Source organism: Ixodes scapularis, unplaced genomic scaffold (assembly GCF_016920785.2).
Source record: "Ixodes scapularis isolate PalLabHiFi unplaced genomic scaffold, ASM1692078v2 PGA_scaffold9__187_contigs__length_104089568, whole genome shotgun sequence".
Classification (NCBI taxonomy): domain Eukaryota; kingdom Metazoa; phylum Arthropoda; class Arachnida; order Ixodida; family Ixodidae; genus Ixodes; species Ixodes scapularis.
In genome coordinates, this window is record NW_024609884.1 from 88,108,355 (window position 1) to 88,124,103 (window position 15,749).

The 15,749-nt window shown below is 46.9% G+C and overlaps 1 protein-coding gene across 2 annotated transcripts in view; it reads left to right on the forward strand.

Annotated features, from left to right (window-relative positions):
- The window catches only part of LOC8032695 (succinate--CoA ligase [ADP/GDP-forming] subunit alpha, mitochondrial), a 29,516-nt gene extending 14,058 nt beyond the window's left edge, over positions 1-15,458 (forward strand). The window contains exons 6-8 of one of the 2 annotated variants that reach the window (XM_002399475.3): positions 110-183; positions 3,031-3,219; positions 15,311-15,458. In XM_002399475.3, the coding sequence (XP_002399517.2) occupies positions 110-183; positions 3,031-3,219; positions 15,311-15,337 (290 nt within the window). In that variant the 3' untranslated portion in view covers positions 15,338-15,458. Of the gene's footprint in view, positions 1-109; positions 184-512; positions 726-3,030; positions 3,220-15,310 lie in introns of those variants that run through there. The other variant, XM_042287523.1, reaches the window with a different exon arrangement.
- Positions 15,459-15,749: the final 291 nt, after the last annotated feature.

Below are 15,749 nucleotides of genomic sequence, written 5' to 3' on the forward strand. Positions count from 1 at the left end.
ATTTCAATTGTAAGTTTGCACTGAATGCTTATAGTATTGTTTGTTTTAAACTAACCTAAAGTTGCTTTTGAAAGTCTCACCCTTGACCGTTTGGACCTTCTTGTTACAGGCATCATCCTGATTGGAGAAATCGGTGGAAATGCAGAGGAGAGTGCTGCCGAGTTTCTCGAGAAGCACAACTCGGTCAGTGCCATCTTTGTCTGCTGGAGCTTTCCTCTTACAAAAGGAATGTTTCTGCAAATGCTTTTTTCCTAGAGGCACAATGAGGCCTTTTTTTAATTTATTTATAGGATATTGCAGGTTAATATTTTGGCCTGAGCAGGAGTGGATATAATGTTTATACAGAACTAAAATACCATTTGAACAATGCAACACAAAAGTAAAAAGGGAACAGGTCAAAATATATTAAAAATTATGTATAGAAAACACACACAAAAAAGTCCGAGGACACCTAAGCTTTTCTTATGAGTTGTGAATGTGAAAGCACGAATGTCGTTCTTCCGCTCCCTTAGTACGTCTGCAGCGTAGTGGCATGGACAGCCACGTTGCGCTACTGCGGAGATTCCTGCCGATGGACGAGCACACTCTCTCGTGAAGTGGCCGCGCTGAGATCAGCCGTGCAGCCTCTCCGGAGTTTGCCCCAGCAGGCTCTGCGCCAGCTGCTCCCTCTTACCGGCTGCCAGGTCACTGCGTGCGCTGCGCCACCATAGAGAGGGCTTCTCTGGTGGCTTTGCTTGGAACTACGCCGCAAAGGAGCCAATAAGAGCCTCGTTCCTTGATGGTGCACACCAGCCAATGGGAGCCTATCCATCAGATATCAGCTTCACTTCTCTGTATTTGGGGAAAGGGGCGTTTGGCGTGGCTTCAAAGCTGATGACGTCGGTTTGCTCCCTGGGGCACTTAAAGGGATGCTGAACCGAAATCTGGATTCCACAAAACATGCGGCAAAAGCGTGCAACGGGATGCTACAAACACCAAAACACCACTTGTACAGCGATATCTCGAACGGATGACCATATTTTTAAAAAAAAGAGGCGCATTTGACAGGAATGTTGACGTCATGTTTCTCCGAGAAGGAAAGGGAACGGCCTCGCGTCTTCTCGGCCTCGCGGACTTGAGGGAGCGAAGCAAAGAGAGGAGGAAACTAGGTATCTTGACGTCACGCGCCTCGTCGGCCTGGTTCAATCTCGTCGTCTTCTTCCAAAAAATACGGCCGTCCATTTGAGATATCGCTTTACTAGTAATGTTGTAGAGATTGTAGCGTCCCGCCTACATCTCCAGCGTCGTTTTTTTTAAATTCGAATTTCGGTTCACAATCCCTTTAATGCTTTCGTATTAAAAGTTACACAAAACATTATAAATGCCAGATATAGTAATACAGTGCAACAAGAAGAGAGAGGAGGAGGGGGGGGGGGGGGGCCACGGTGGCATGTGGAAAAAAAAAAGTTAAAGCACAAAGCAAATGCTACACATCAAGGTGTTTTGTTTTTTTTTCTGTTGAAGGGTTTACTCAATAAAAAGCAGTTAGTGACACCACTTTAAATTTACAGTATGTAACTCTTTCTTCAGCATTGCTTTTAGTGATTGGACAGATTGATCAATCAATCTGCCATGTTTAAAAATGCATCATGATTAAAAGGCACCTTTTTATGGCTACGGCAATTTAATTAAAATTAACCCGATTTAAATCAAATAAATCTGATTTACTTGTTAAAGAAAAACTTCTTTTTAAACCTTCGTAATTAATGATGACAGAAAACAAACTGTGGCTACAATCCACGTTGTGAAAGTGGTTAGACAGCGAAGCTGCAAACGACACCCACAACAATTACCCATTGTGACGTCACTTTAAAATTCCCACACGTTGCTCTACGAAGAGTGAAACCAGAGACAAGGGACCCTTTTATACATGAAAGCGTTGTGACGTCACTACGTGATTTCTATGCTGTTGGGTACTTTTCCACTCGGAGTAGCTTGCGCAACCGTAATCTTCACCGGGAAACACACGCGGGGAGAAGGAACGTGCTTCGCATTGTTTGCAGGCGCCGCTATCATCCATTATGCGGTTTGCACTTCACACGAGGGCTTCGAATGACATCAACCCCTTTCGAAGCAGCTGCAAACCTAATCTTCACCGGAACGCGTGGGAGGGTGTTCCTATTGCTCACACGCGCCTTATCATCCATCATGTTTCTTTATTGAAACGGATACCGAGCTGTATGCTGCATGCCTGATTTCAAAGGAGATATGCTGTTTTGCCTTCAATTGTTCGCTGGGAGTTTTTTTTGCTTACGACGCCAACAACCCGAAAATTTCCTTGGCTGGTAGAGGTATACAGCTTGGCTGTAAGAACGCAGGTATGTTAATGATTTACTTTCATACTCGAACCAGAAACAAGGGCAACAAGTGTCCATGTTTTCCTCGTCCCAGGTTGAAGTAGGGCATGCATACTGTTTCAGTTCTGCAAATAAAATTAAACATCCGGGTGTGCTCACAATCCGACGACCACCGTTACTGTGTGGACGTACCAGAACTTTGATTTTGCGGTATAGTTGAGACCACGAGTTGCAGGCATATCATTTCCGATTTATTTATGTATTTACATCGGGGGCCATCGGCATTATAATAACAATAGAAAACTAAAGAAAGTAATTTTACGCTCATTTGACGGAAGCTCAAAGCAGTGAAGGGTGTTAATAGTGTTTTAAACGATTGATCATTAGCAATAGGTACAATGAAAGCCAAAAGGTAGTTCCATTCCAAACGAGTTCTTTGGACAAATGAATAGCAAAATGTGTTAGTCTTACAATCAGGGACGCCCACTTTGAATGGATGGTCGATGCGTAGTGGAATATAAAGTGGTGGAGCGAAAATTCGGTGTAAGTGCGGTTTAGTACGATGTCTCTCGGGGAAGAAGACATAAGAGCAGTTTTAGGGGGGAAAGAGGGATTAAGCGGAGATAGATTGCCTTTCGCGGATGTTCCGCTCGCGGAGCAACGATAATTACCGACAGTGTTTTGTTTGTACCAGGGTACCAGTGCCAAGCCAGTGGTGTCGTTCATTGCCGGCCTTACGGCGCCGCCTGGGCGGAGGATGGGCCACGCGGGTGCCATCATCGCCGGCGGCAAAGGGGGTGCCAAGGAGAAGATCGAGGCCCTCAAGGCAGCTGGAGTGACGGTCACCAAGTCGCCGGCCCAGATGGGGGCTGCAATGCTCCAGGTAAAGGCGCCCTCGGAAGGTCACGCAACTCTGACCGTATATGTAGATAGAATGCGTTATCTGTTGGTTAGCCCCAGAACGCCTGCAAGCTGTATTCCTCTTTTTTGACGCATCACTCGGGGCTTGCAGTAATTCCGATAATGTCATAAAAAGTGACCGTTTCTCGTAGAGTGTGTAGATTTGGTTTCGCAAATACTGCAAATCCTTGAGTCTAGTTATAGGCAGTCCCACCTGACAGGTGGTGCCAGTGGGTTCCACTGATCTTCATACTGGAAGAGTTTGGCATTCTTTTGAAGATACTGACAGGTTTAGCAATTACGGCTGGGAGTCTGGCAACCAGGAGAAGGGATCTTGCCTCCACCATTTTGTGGCATTGAATTTCGGACCCACTCTCAATTAGGCACGCCCGAAATGTGTTGGTCTGTCGACGTAATTAACGTGTTTCTTGTTAGTGCAAGCGTCTTCGGCACTTAACGCGCAATTAACAGATGAAACTTACTTATCTGCTACAATCTCTTAAGGTTGTCGCCTTTTATTTGTTGCTCTTTTTTGAAAAGTGAATTAGTAATACTTTCAGTATTACCGTAAAGTCTTGTGTAAATTCTCCTCTCCCCTCGCCCAAGAGATCGCCCACGCTGCTTTTTTGGCTAGGTATCCATAACATAAAAATTAAGAAACATCGCCCATCCTTCGACGGGAATCGCATCCACCGTGCTATCTGCGGTACCAGTACGTGGGACGAGTGAGCTCGTAGCGGGCTCCTGTGTGTTTATCGCAGCTTGACGCGAGAATTCCCGTGACACGCAAGTTTGTAGCGGGTTCTTGCGTGTTTATCGCACCGTGAAACGCGAATCCGCTGCATCCACGATCTGCAGTATCGGTTCCAGTGTCATATGGTTTGTAGCGGGTGCCCAGGTGTTTATCACAAAATTTTAAAAATGTTTTGCTGTCACACCCCCAAAACATCACCCACCCCATAGTTTTCACCATTTACCTCCTCATTTTCGGTGGGCGTTCTTAGCGAATTCTACTGTATCTCTCCGAAATGACCACCGCCAGCATTCAGTTCCGCGAAAGGCGCCATTTTTGAGAGTTGCCGAGAACTCGCGTGCTCAATTGCCCGACTCCCTTTTGTTTGAGAAAGCAACGGTTTGTTTAAAACTTAAAGGAAAAAGCTTACTTGTAACTTCTGTTTTAAGAGATGAATAAAGGATGACCGGCGCTTTGACAGACAATCAGTTGCAGGCATAACAAAATGTCGGTGCACAAGAAATTGTGTTTTGTAAAACAGCTTCTAACCGGGATTTGGGACTAGTGCACACAGAGTGGAGTGGCCAAAATAAAGGAAACCTGCATCTTGTGGCATCGCAAAGTCCACTCTTTTTATCTGGTGGCAGGCTCTACCTATCGGTCAAACTCTCCGTAGAAAGGGTCACAGATCTGTTTCCCCACATTGTAAGCGGTCACAACAGATGAGAAAGCACTTGGTCGCAGTCCGACGTGTGAGCCAGCCTCTCGCCGAAAGAAAGAGCTTTGGACTAGATGGGAATTTTCTCTTTCTCAACTAGTCATTCTAGCTTTTAGCTGCCTTCTTTTGGGCAAGGATTGAGAGCCTTGTGTCAGACGTTCTGACGGAGGCGGGACAGTCCCGCGGGATTGTCCAGGCACCGGTGCCGACGCTACTCCAGCGGTCTGCTTTACTCTGGGTCTGTGGCAGTTCGGGAAAGAAATGGAGTGCATTGATTAGACTGCATTTCTCGAGAAAGTTTTCCCCAGGTATACATTGTGTAAGGCTAGGTCAGCACAGAGAAAAAACGCCTCTTGAACCCAGGGTTCATGGGGGTCCTTGAAATCCTTGAAAACCCTTGAATTTAAAAGTAGCGTTTTCAAGGCCTTGAAAGTCCTGGAATTTTTACAGATCCTTGAAATTTCTTGATTTTCGAGTTTGACGACGGCATTTAGCAGATGTTTATGAACGTCTGACAACTCTGGATTCAGTTTCAGTTCCGAAGGGCATAGCCAGATCCACATCCAATCCACTCCTTTGTGTTATTTCCGGTACGAGATCAGAAGTTGCCGGCATTGCTCGAATGTAAACTGGTGTGTAATGTGTGTGGTCAGAATTACTGCAGCAACTGCAAGTGAGAAATAATGCCAGGGAAATGCAAGTTCCAACGCTCGCGGCTGAGCAACGACAGTTATAGGCACTGGCTTGCACCGGACCCGCCGAATCCAAATCGGGCTAAATGCGAGCCTTGCTCGAAAACGCTCGACATCGCTGCTATGGGAGAGTCGCGCTGAAAAGTCACCTGAAAAGCGCCAAACACGACACGATTGTGAAGGCGGCAGTGAGTAATTCAATCAAGAACTTCTTGGTGCCCTCTGGAAGTGAATCGTCCGTGAACCCAACGTCTTGGATCCAACGCAATCACAGTCGTCAGACTTGGACAGTGTGTGCAAGAAGCATGAGCTAGTGACTGATGCAAAGACTTTGTGGACACTAAAGGTAACTGCATCGCACTATTCCTACAAGTCCTGCTCACAGACAAGTAACTTGTTCAGAAGAATCTTTCCCGACAGCAAAGTTGCTTGAGCCTTCTCCTGCGGAGGCAGAAGTTTTTGTACGTCGCATGCCAAGGTCTCAATTTTTTTTTCTTATCTTCTCTCCAACGAGAGGTAGACTTGTGCGACTATTATGTTGTCCTCTTCGACGAGTCTCTGAATGAATACTTGCAACAGAAGCAGATGGATGTTCGCACAAGGTACTGGGATGCGTCACACAAGGTCGCTACATGCTATTACACGTCTGTGTTTATGGGCCATTCAAAGGCACAAGAATTGAAGAGAAACTGCTGAGTGCCCTGGAGCCTCTGCCGTTGGACAAGATCGTCCAACTGTCAATGGATGGACCGAATGTCAACTTGAAGGCTTTCAAAGGGTCTGCAAGAACACCTGCAGCTGAATTATCGGGTTCAGTGTTTACATCTGCATACCTGCCAACTCTTCCCAATTTTTCGTAAAATGTACGAATTGGGATTAATTTTACGATTTTACGAATCTTGCTTCAAATCTTACGAAAAACATTTTTTTTTTTTTTTTTGTTGTTGTTGTTGTTTTTTGTAATTCCGTTGTTGGGGGGGCGGTATCTTGCACCGCCACAAGAGGACGATAGATACCGTCCACAGCAGCGTCGTGGTTTTTACTATCCGTCTATCCGGTGGCCACGGATCGAAAACCAATCCAAAGCTCGAAGCCTTTGTTCGTGTGTACGGCGGTGCACGGGTGCACGTTGGTTCGGCGTGCTCAGACGTTGTTGGGCCTCGTTGCTTCGGCCAGTTTCGAGGCGAGAAGTATGGCGTCTGTGTTTGTTGCACGTGTAACTAGCATTTTCCTGGTCACTGTGGCTTCGCGGTGCAATGCCGAACTCCAAACCTCAAAAGAGGTACTTTCAGGTGTTCCTTAAGTCCTACACGTCGAAATTTCCGTGCTTCGTGCCGCCGAAAAAGCGAGAGAGGTTTGGATTCTATAGCACGTGCACGTGTGATGTAAGCGTTTCGCTCGCTGGCCAGGCTGACATTAAACTGCACATCGCTTCGCGTCACCCCCCCACCCCGCTGCGGCTGCGGAACTTTTACGAATTTGAAAGTCCACAGGGTGAGCAGGTATGCATCTGGGCAGCTGTGGCTTGCACACAGTACACAATGCTTACAAAGCAGGCATCACAGCCAGCAAGTGGGGACTAGATGGCCTGCTCTCAAGCCTAAACACATTGTTTCAGGACGCCCCAGCATGAAGGGAGGACTTTTTAACTGTAACGGAGCAGACACTGTTCCTGTGCAAGTTTGTTGCGCATGGATTTGTTGAAAATGTTTTAAGTTATTGAACGTGCTTTGCTTCTTTGGCCTGATCTAAAGAAGTATGTGGAATCTGCCAGAAAGAAAGATGTGAATCTTCCAAAATATGCTTTTTTTCAATGCCCGTCTAACTTCTGCGATGATCCGTTAGTGCTGAAAAGCTCAACTTGGCTCTGCAAGACCTTGAAAGTGTGGTGAGAAAGCTGGTGACAAAATTCGTGAAATGCTCGGTTCTCTGCTCGGCAACAGGCATCACCAGCATGGTCAAGATTGACATGGGCGATCCAAACAACCACTCCCCACTTGAGAAAGTGGACATCGGCCATGCAGCCCAACAGATTCTGAAATGCTCCAAAGTAAGTGCAAAAGATGCATTTATATTTAGGATGCAGTGTAAGCAATTCCTTGTCGCTATAACAAAGAAGATACTTGAGAAGAGCCCGCTACGATTGCCCATAGTAAGAGGCCTTACATCACTGGACCCCAGGCAAATGTGCTCGATGCCAGACGAGTGTCTGGAAGGCATCAAAGAAGTTTTGAACTCTCTCACTGCGGCAAAAAGGATCAGTGATCGTCAAAGAGACACTGTGCACGCGAAATACGCCGAGCTATTGCAAGAACGAAGGCATGATTTGCAACAGTTTGAAAGAACTTCGGACACCTTGGACAGGTTTTTTTATGACCTCCTGAAGATCAATTCATCACACAGTGAACTGTGGGAAGTCGTTAAGCTTCTGCTTGTCCTCAGTCACGGACAAGCGAGTGTTGAGAGAGGATTCAGTGTCAATCGGCAGGTTGCTGTGGAAAATATGAAAGACATTTCCTACATCTTGCAGGGAATTGTATGCGACGCTGCAAACAAGGCAGGTGGCATCTTGAATGTAGAAATCACGAAGGGACTCGGGACGTTTGTGGCTTCTGCGAGACACCTTTACCGTGATTTTTTTGGAAGCCAAGAAGAAGCGGGAGCTTGAAGATGCAAGGAGGTGAAAAGGCGCTGCATTGACGAAGAAGTTGAAAGATTGAGAAAGAAGAAAAAGAAGCTGGAAGTAGCTGTTGCCGAATCGATGGCTTCAGCAGACAATTATGCAGAGAAGGCAGAAGCTACAAGTGACCTCACATGGATCATGAAATCCAACAGCCCCAGGAGGGCTTGCCAAAAGCAAGGCACAGGAAAATGTGCTGTCACCTCTAAGCAGTGCCGCAAACTACCTAAGCTCTGACCGATCCTGGGTTGTCCAAATCAAAACACGAGGTAGGGTGCGCGGACGAGCTAATACCCGTCCTAAACAGTTTGTGAAGGGCTGTAGCGGGACGAGCTAGGCTTGTCCAAAACGGTTAAGGGGTTAAAGGCCAGTGAAACGGTGTACCAATAAAACACTGCCCAACAGAATGAATGTGGATATGGCATGCTTAGGCTGCACCATTTTCCGGTCGCTGAGGATGTACAGTGCCGTTGACTGCTTACTTTAAACCCAAGAGGCATCGAAGATCAGAAACCATTTCTTGGGCGTCCTTCTCCACCAGGGACCGAAGTGCGGAGCCCAGGTTAGGTCTTGAGCAAAGCAGTGGCGTGGCGCTTGGACCTCTAATTTAATCACTATAGCCAGCCGGCAATGGCCAGGCGGCGTCACGATAGTACTGCATTCAGCGCCACAAGTGGTGGCGTCTCTGTTAATGGGGCGGCCAGTTTGCCCGTCGGATTGCTGCGAGCGGCGGCGACCCCGATTTCAGCAGTCCCCCTGTGCACCTGCGTGCCATGTCCCTGGTTTTTTCATGCAGTTTTTTAAAACCATCGGGAGCCTTGATAGGTCCAAGTGTTTAGAGAATATTCTAGAGTCGTCATTTGGACACCAGTTTGAGTTGTCTTCACTACTTGTGGCCGCCCGATCGGTCTGTGCTTCGCTTGTCTCCCAGGAAGTGACGCAACACAACGAGAAGGCAGCAAATGGGTTTATTGCACATCCCGGTTGCCCGTCTTCAAGAGCCGGCAGTCCGGACCCGCTGACCCTAGTTGTCGCCCGTCGTTCAAAGCTCACAGTCCGAGCCCATGTCCAGGCCTGCGGATCGTCCTTCCCACGCCAGTGCTGCGTAGGCTAGCTGTTCCAGGCTATCGCAGCCAGAGTCTCGCTGCAGAACCACTCCGGAATCGTCATGGACTAGGCCGGTATGGTCGGGGCTCGCCGCTTCCGCCGGTCCTGATCCGAACCTCGTTGGTGGACTTCTCCGGGGTTCGCCATGGGCCAGACCAGCCAGAACGGATCTATCATTCCTGCCCGGCCCTAGCCTCGTGCAGCACGCTCTTCCCCTTTCTTAGCCGGCTGGCCCCCGCTCAAGCCTCGCTCACCCGTCCTCTTCTGCCGACGCCCCATACACTAGAATAAAATGTGGGCAATTAGAACCAAACTTTGCATGCTAGAGAACAGTACACAAGCCTCTGTAAAAAGGCGACAGGTAACAAAGTGTACGTGTGAGGATATTTACGCTTCGCATGAGCTTTTTCCGAAGAAAAACTTTTGCATCCTGTTTTCCGCATGCCGTCACATTTGTTACCAAACTCAATATTAAATTTGGTTGGCGAAACAAACAAAACTTTGTGCTACGAAAATCCGCTATCTGAAATTTTGCAGGCTTGTAAGGTTTTGGTTGCGACCGCGCGTGCCGAATGGCTATGCAAGCGTACAACTACGAATGCCGAAACGGGCCGACGGACCTCTCGCTTGAAGACCTGATCGCCTGATTCTCGACGTCACAGTGAAGCAACAATCGGCCCGATTGTTCCTACCGTATTTTTCTATGTGGCTGTTCAAGTGACTCGTAAAACAACTTCTATAAATATGTTATTTTGCCGACTAGTTTGCAAAACGAGTTCGTCAGACCACTTTCCAAACCTCCACGTCTATTTTCGTTCACTTCAACAATTAATTTAAAATTCACTTACTCGATGCATCGCACTGCAGTAATCCATTTCTGTCGCCGTGTCGCTTCCCAAAATCTCGAAGGGAAGCGGCAAAGTTTGACACTTGAGTCACCTTCGCGACGTGGCAGTTGTTTCACTTAGCAGTAGCGACGTTTATTTTTTGGGGAACTCAAGGAGTAGGCGAGATGTTGCAGGAACCCGGTGAGGTCATAGAGACGTGAAGTTGGGACTTTAACGAAAAATGGTTGGAAAAAGGCACACGCCGATCCGAAATACCACATTCACACGTGGTTTCTAAATGCGCCTGCCCGCAGTCTCCGCGACCCATCCTGGCCTGGCCTACCCAGTTTCTTTATTTCGCAGCCGCTAGATGGTGCAACGTGTAGTGCAAAACTGCATTGCCGGTTGCGTATAGTTTTTTCGCAGAGTAATTGGTAGGTGACATTTGGTAAGGAACAAAAATGTGCCACTGAAATTGAAACGTCGAGCATCCACAATTCGATTGTATCGGGAGTATATTTTTGATGTCGCTAATGAACTATTAACGACTTGATGCGAATGATCTAACGCTCGTATAATTTACTAAGGGTGGAAAACAGCACCGGCTAGTTCGGCGAAGATAATGATCCGGCTTTACCAGCTACACCAATCAAGGCGGCAGAAGCAGCTGCCACTAGGCATTTTGGACGGAAGAAGAGATGCTCTCAGCATTGAAGTTTCACTGATACGATAAATAAATTTGATGAAACCAAGTCCTGAGGGCAGGACAAAACAAACGGCAGGTTGATTTGTGACGGTACCAATGCTACGCGATGCGCACATTAATCCGGGTTGTAATGGCAGTAGGTCGACTGAAAGGCTTTGGATTCTTGAAAATGCCCGGATGAAGATAGACGGCGCTACAGTCATTGAAATTGGTGCTGCCCAGGGACTTGAAACGGTGTACAGTATGGCTCCCCAAGCAGATCACAACTGACTCTTGCTCAGTCAACGGTTGAGTGCTCGAATCGTCGGCTAAAGTCGGTATGAAGATATTTGTTTTTAGAACAAGTGGGCCATGCTGTCTTAGTGGTAATATGGGTACTGGACACCTTTTAATGCAGAATGTGTATTATCATTTGTTTTCTATGAGAAAATTCTCATGAATGAGCGCCCTGATTGAGCATCGGGAACGAGCGTCGTAAACGCTCTACATGGACGACCGTTGTGAACAAGAGACATGCTGGGACTGTTACAGGGAGTTAAAATCTTCCCAAAGTTTAAAAAAAAAATTATATATATATATATATTAAAAATTAAGAAAAAAGAACTTGATAAAGACGCAGGGCTCGAACGTGGGTCGGTGCAGTGGCAGTCGGATGCTATTCGCAACTCCAGCCCGCCGCTCGCCCTTACGCGGACAAGCGGAGAACTAGAGGAACGGGGACGGCAGCAGTGGCGGCGGCGCGGAAATGGTGGAAGGGGCTGTCGGCCTTGATGTGTGAAGCCGTTTTAACGAAAAAAGTGAGCGCGTTAAAATAGGAATTCTTTTGCACCGCCTCGCAACAGCGTTGCACGAAGGACCGGGATGTCTAATTTCACTAGGGACTTTTCGTATATCGCACGAGCTGCGGATTTCTGGTCATGTGCATGACTGCCAGCTCAATCTGTGCTCAACGTGACGGCAAACGCTCCCGCTAATAATGTACAGCTCTAGCGTACGGTCTACGAAAAGTGTATTCTTTGCCCTAAGTAGGAGAAAAGTGGCCGCGCAACGATATGTCGAACAATACACGTCAGGAATGGGTTTGCGTTTTAAGGCCGTAGGAACATGACAATTTATTCCAAGCACTTTTAAAAGATAGCATATGTGTACTTGCTTTCGGGTAATCGCAAAGAAAATAAAGAAATGCCTGAAGCATTTCAAGCGCATCCGTGTTAGCCAGTCGTTCTTGACGAGAGCTTAGAACGGGCAGTTTCGGCAAAAGGAACCACAAAGTTAAAAAAAACCACAATACAAAAAAAAAAAAAAAATAGCAGTATATTAAAATATGCATTTCTGGTAGAGCAATAAATAGAACCCCTAAACACACCGATTATGGTAATAGGCAGTTTTAGCATAACAGTACCATTGGCTACCGTGAGTACAGCAACGCTCCTGGCACGCGCTGAAAATTGTGCTTCAAAGGCGCAGCGCGAGCCTCCGGTTGTAGTGCTACACTGCACTGTAGCCTGCGGTAACAAACTTCCTATCAATAGCCATAGAGCAGTTTGATCACTTGTTACAATACCCTAAACGTAGTGTCTAGAGTACTGTCCGACGGCACTCTTGCAGAGCGTTCAAGTGCCGTCCGACGGTACTCCACTCACGCGTTTGAGTGCCGTCCGAAAGTCTCGTATAATACGCATTCTCAAAAAGAGTTTTTCGAAGCTGTTGTGTAGCTTAGTGGCAAGATATCTGCCTCATAAGCAAGCGATCCCGGGTTCGATCCCCTGTGAGGGCTTACTTTTTTAACATTTTCTTTCGTCGACGCATTTGGTGATATTTACATCTTTTTTTTATGATTAACACTGGCAAAACCGAATCTTGTCGCCGAAACTTCGCTGAACAAAGTGGTATGGGACTTTGTTTCCCGAGGTGCATGGAGGACAGCGGGGCTTGGTTTGTCGGCTGGACGCCGCGAAGCGGCGTGTACGACAGGGCCAAATGGGTCAATAGTTTCGTAATTAGCAGCCGCATACTTTCGCCACGAAGCGGCGTGAACACATGCCGGGGGGGGAGTGTGTTAACAAGCTCCCCAGTGATACACGCGCCGTCCAACTCTCTTTCGGACAGCACTTGTAGGTGCGAGTGGAGTGCCGTCGGACGGCACTGTAGACACAGCCTATACACTAAAACTGAGACGGTGAACAGCGAGTTGCGAGCCTGTGACACGAAGACATCAATACTGTGAACGCTGCTCTTCCGAAGCTTGACGGTCATTGTGCGCGGCTCACTTTTTAGAGCACTCATGACCAGGCAAACTGCAAACACGATATCTTCATCACCCTCAAGAATATTCTGCCACTAACAGTGACGGGGCCAGTACATGAAACGCATTCGCCCACCATAAAGCCTCGCAAGTCGAGGTTTCTGCAACTTTTAAATATCAGCATGCTCATTTTGTTAACGCACATCAACATCTCCGTCACCTGTAATATGATCCTGCCCTAACCACTTTGCGTTTGCAGACAAATAAATCATTTTTAGTGCACTGACCAGCATCAGCGAGCAGGCGCACGGGAAACCCTGGAGAATCTATCCCCGCCTCTTCCGCCATCTTAGATATACCGCCCCGCCACTTATAGGGCGTTGGAGTTGCGAATAGTAGCTGAGCTGCGTAGCACAGCTACTCTGGAAGCATCGTGCTCCTGACAAAACATGCTGGCAGTCCGACATCACACCATGTGACCGCTCGCCTCACTGACGTCGCGCATTGTGCAAGAGCCATATAAGGTAGTGCTCGTGCGGTGCGCTAATTGGCTTGGTTTTGCCTGGCTAACATCTGGGGTGCACAATGAAAGATCTAGCACAAACCACACACATTCTTTGTCAGCCTGATCAAGCTTAAACATTTTATTATTGCGAATGCTGGACTACAGTGCAATCCACTTATAACGATAATGAGAAAACTTGAAAACTCGGTCGTTACATCTGATTATCATTGTACTGTCGAGACCGATTATAAAGAAGTCGGTTATAACGAAATAGCGGCTGCAGGGAAGCGATCACGATTTCCCATTCCCTTTTGCACTTCGTTAACCGAAGTCGGTTATAACGAAATAGCGGATATATAGCAAGGTGATTTCCGATTCCCGTTGACTTTGTTATAACCAGTCTCGGCAGTATCTGGACTTGAAACTCTACAAACTGATCGTTATAAGCAGTACATCGTTATAAAGGATTGCCCTATATTCGAGCGCGATAGTGAGTGCTCTCCTGATTAAATAGAGAGAGGTGCCTGGTGCTACAAGCGCTTCACGGGGGGGTGTCTGCATGCGGGCTTTCCTCCGATGTGTCGGTGCTTTCTCGTCAAAGTGTATGTTGGTGCCAAATGACACACCCTTTCCTCGTGTCCATGTTCCACTTTGTGACTCAAGAAATACGCCGACTTTACATTGGTGTTTCGCGAAATGCCGGCTACATTTTTTACTTAAAATCCTCGCATCACCTAGAAGTAAGATTGGTACTCTATTGGTTACTGTTGAGGAGACTATTTGTCGAAGTATGTAGCGATTTTTCTCCACCAGCCTTGTGCCACCCGCACAGACGGTAACTTATGCACACCCCATGCTTCCCCTGTGCTCAGTCTTCTTAAAATTTAGTGGTGTTCAATGATGCCCAGCAAGTTTATAATAGGAATCTATTTATTTATTTACAATACTTACGGGGCCGTGAGGTGTGTGGTGTGGGTGACATATTACAATATTGTCGAATCACTTCGCAAAATCTGGTGGGGTCCTTGATGGCTGCAGTGTCACCGGGAAGGCCATTCCAGTCCGCAGTTGCGTCGGGGAGAAGAGCGTTTTTATGTTTTGTAAAAAAACATTGTAACCGGGGTTTTTTTTTAAGGATGATTTAGTCTAGAAGATGAATAGGTTGGCGGAATGAAAAGAGTCTGATGTAGCAGGGGCGAATAATAGACTCCATGCGAAAGGCAGAGACGAAAAATCTCCCATCAGGTAGCAAGTAAGGAAGAGAAAGATCCGATTTCATTTGAGAAACACTAGAAAAACATGAGTAGTCAGATTGAATGAACTGGGCAGCACGCTTTTAGACAGCCTCAATGCTGTCTGTTAGTGAAGAAAGGTGAAAGTGCCAAATGGGGGATGCATACTCTAATTTCGATTGTATTAAGGAAATGTAAAGGAGTCTCTTTAGGTTACTTGAAACAGATGTGAAGTTGAGACTGAGGTAACCTAGGCTTCGGTTGGCAGCAAACACCACTGAATTAATATGACTGTCCCAAGAGAGGTTTTAGTTAGAAGAACACCAATATACATGTATGTGTCAGTTTGTTGTAGAGGAACAGCATTAACCGCATGTTTATTTCTACTAATTAAAGTGTTAGTCAAGGAAATATAATTAAGCGCCTAATTATTTGAAACGCTATGTACCTAGCCAAGTTGCGCTTTGGGCAGTGACCAACGCAGCAGCAATGGTTTTTCTGTGCAATGTGTTGTTGTGGCAGGAGCAGTTTGGCCGACTTTGGGTGAATCGCCCTGCGCAGTACTTTGAAGCACTCATTGAATTACCTATTGACGTTCCTTTTGTTTGGCTGCTTCTTTCTCCTTGCAGGAAATGCAGAAGCGTGGCTTGGCATAACTCTGTGAAGGACAAGGCATAGTTAGTGTGGGCTTTTGTGCATATTAATTTGCTGTACAGTTGGGTTTTGCAGTGTTTGCTCTAACGAAAAAAGAATAAAGGCTTGTTTTAAAAACTCCAACCTGGTTCATACATTGTGCCTGTATGGTTCAGGCAGAACTGTGGCTTAGTGATGCTTTGTATTATACTAAGTGCACTCATATCGGTGACCTGCTAAAAGTGGCGCCGCCGGTCAGGTCCAGCTCTTGAGGCAAAGCAAACTTTTTACGGCCCCACAACACAAGTCAGAAGTCCAGCGTAACCCTGTTGCAGCACTTCGCACACGTATCTCGTCGAGTATGGGCTTCAAAGCTGGCTTCCTAAGAAGCCAGGGGTTCCCCAGAGATGGTTTCCCCAAGTGTCAGTGCCCTAA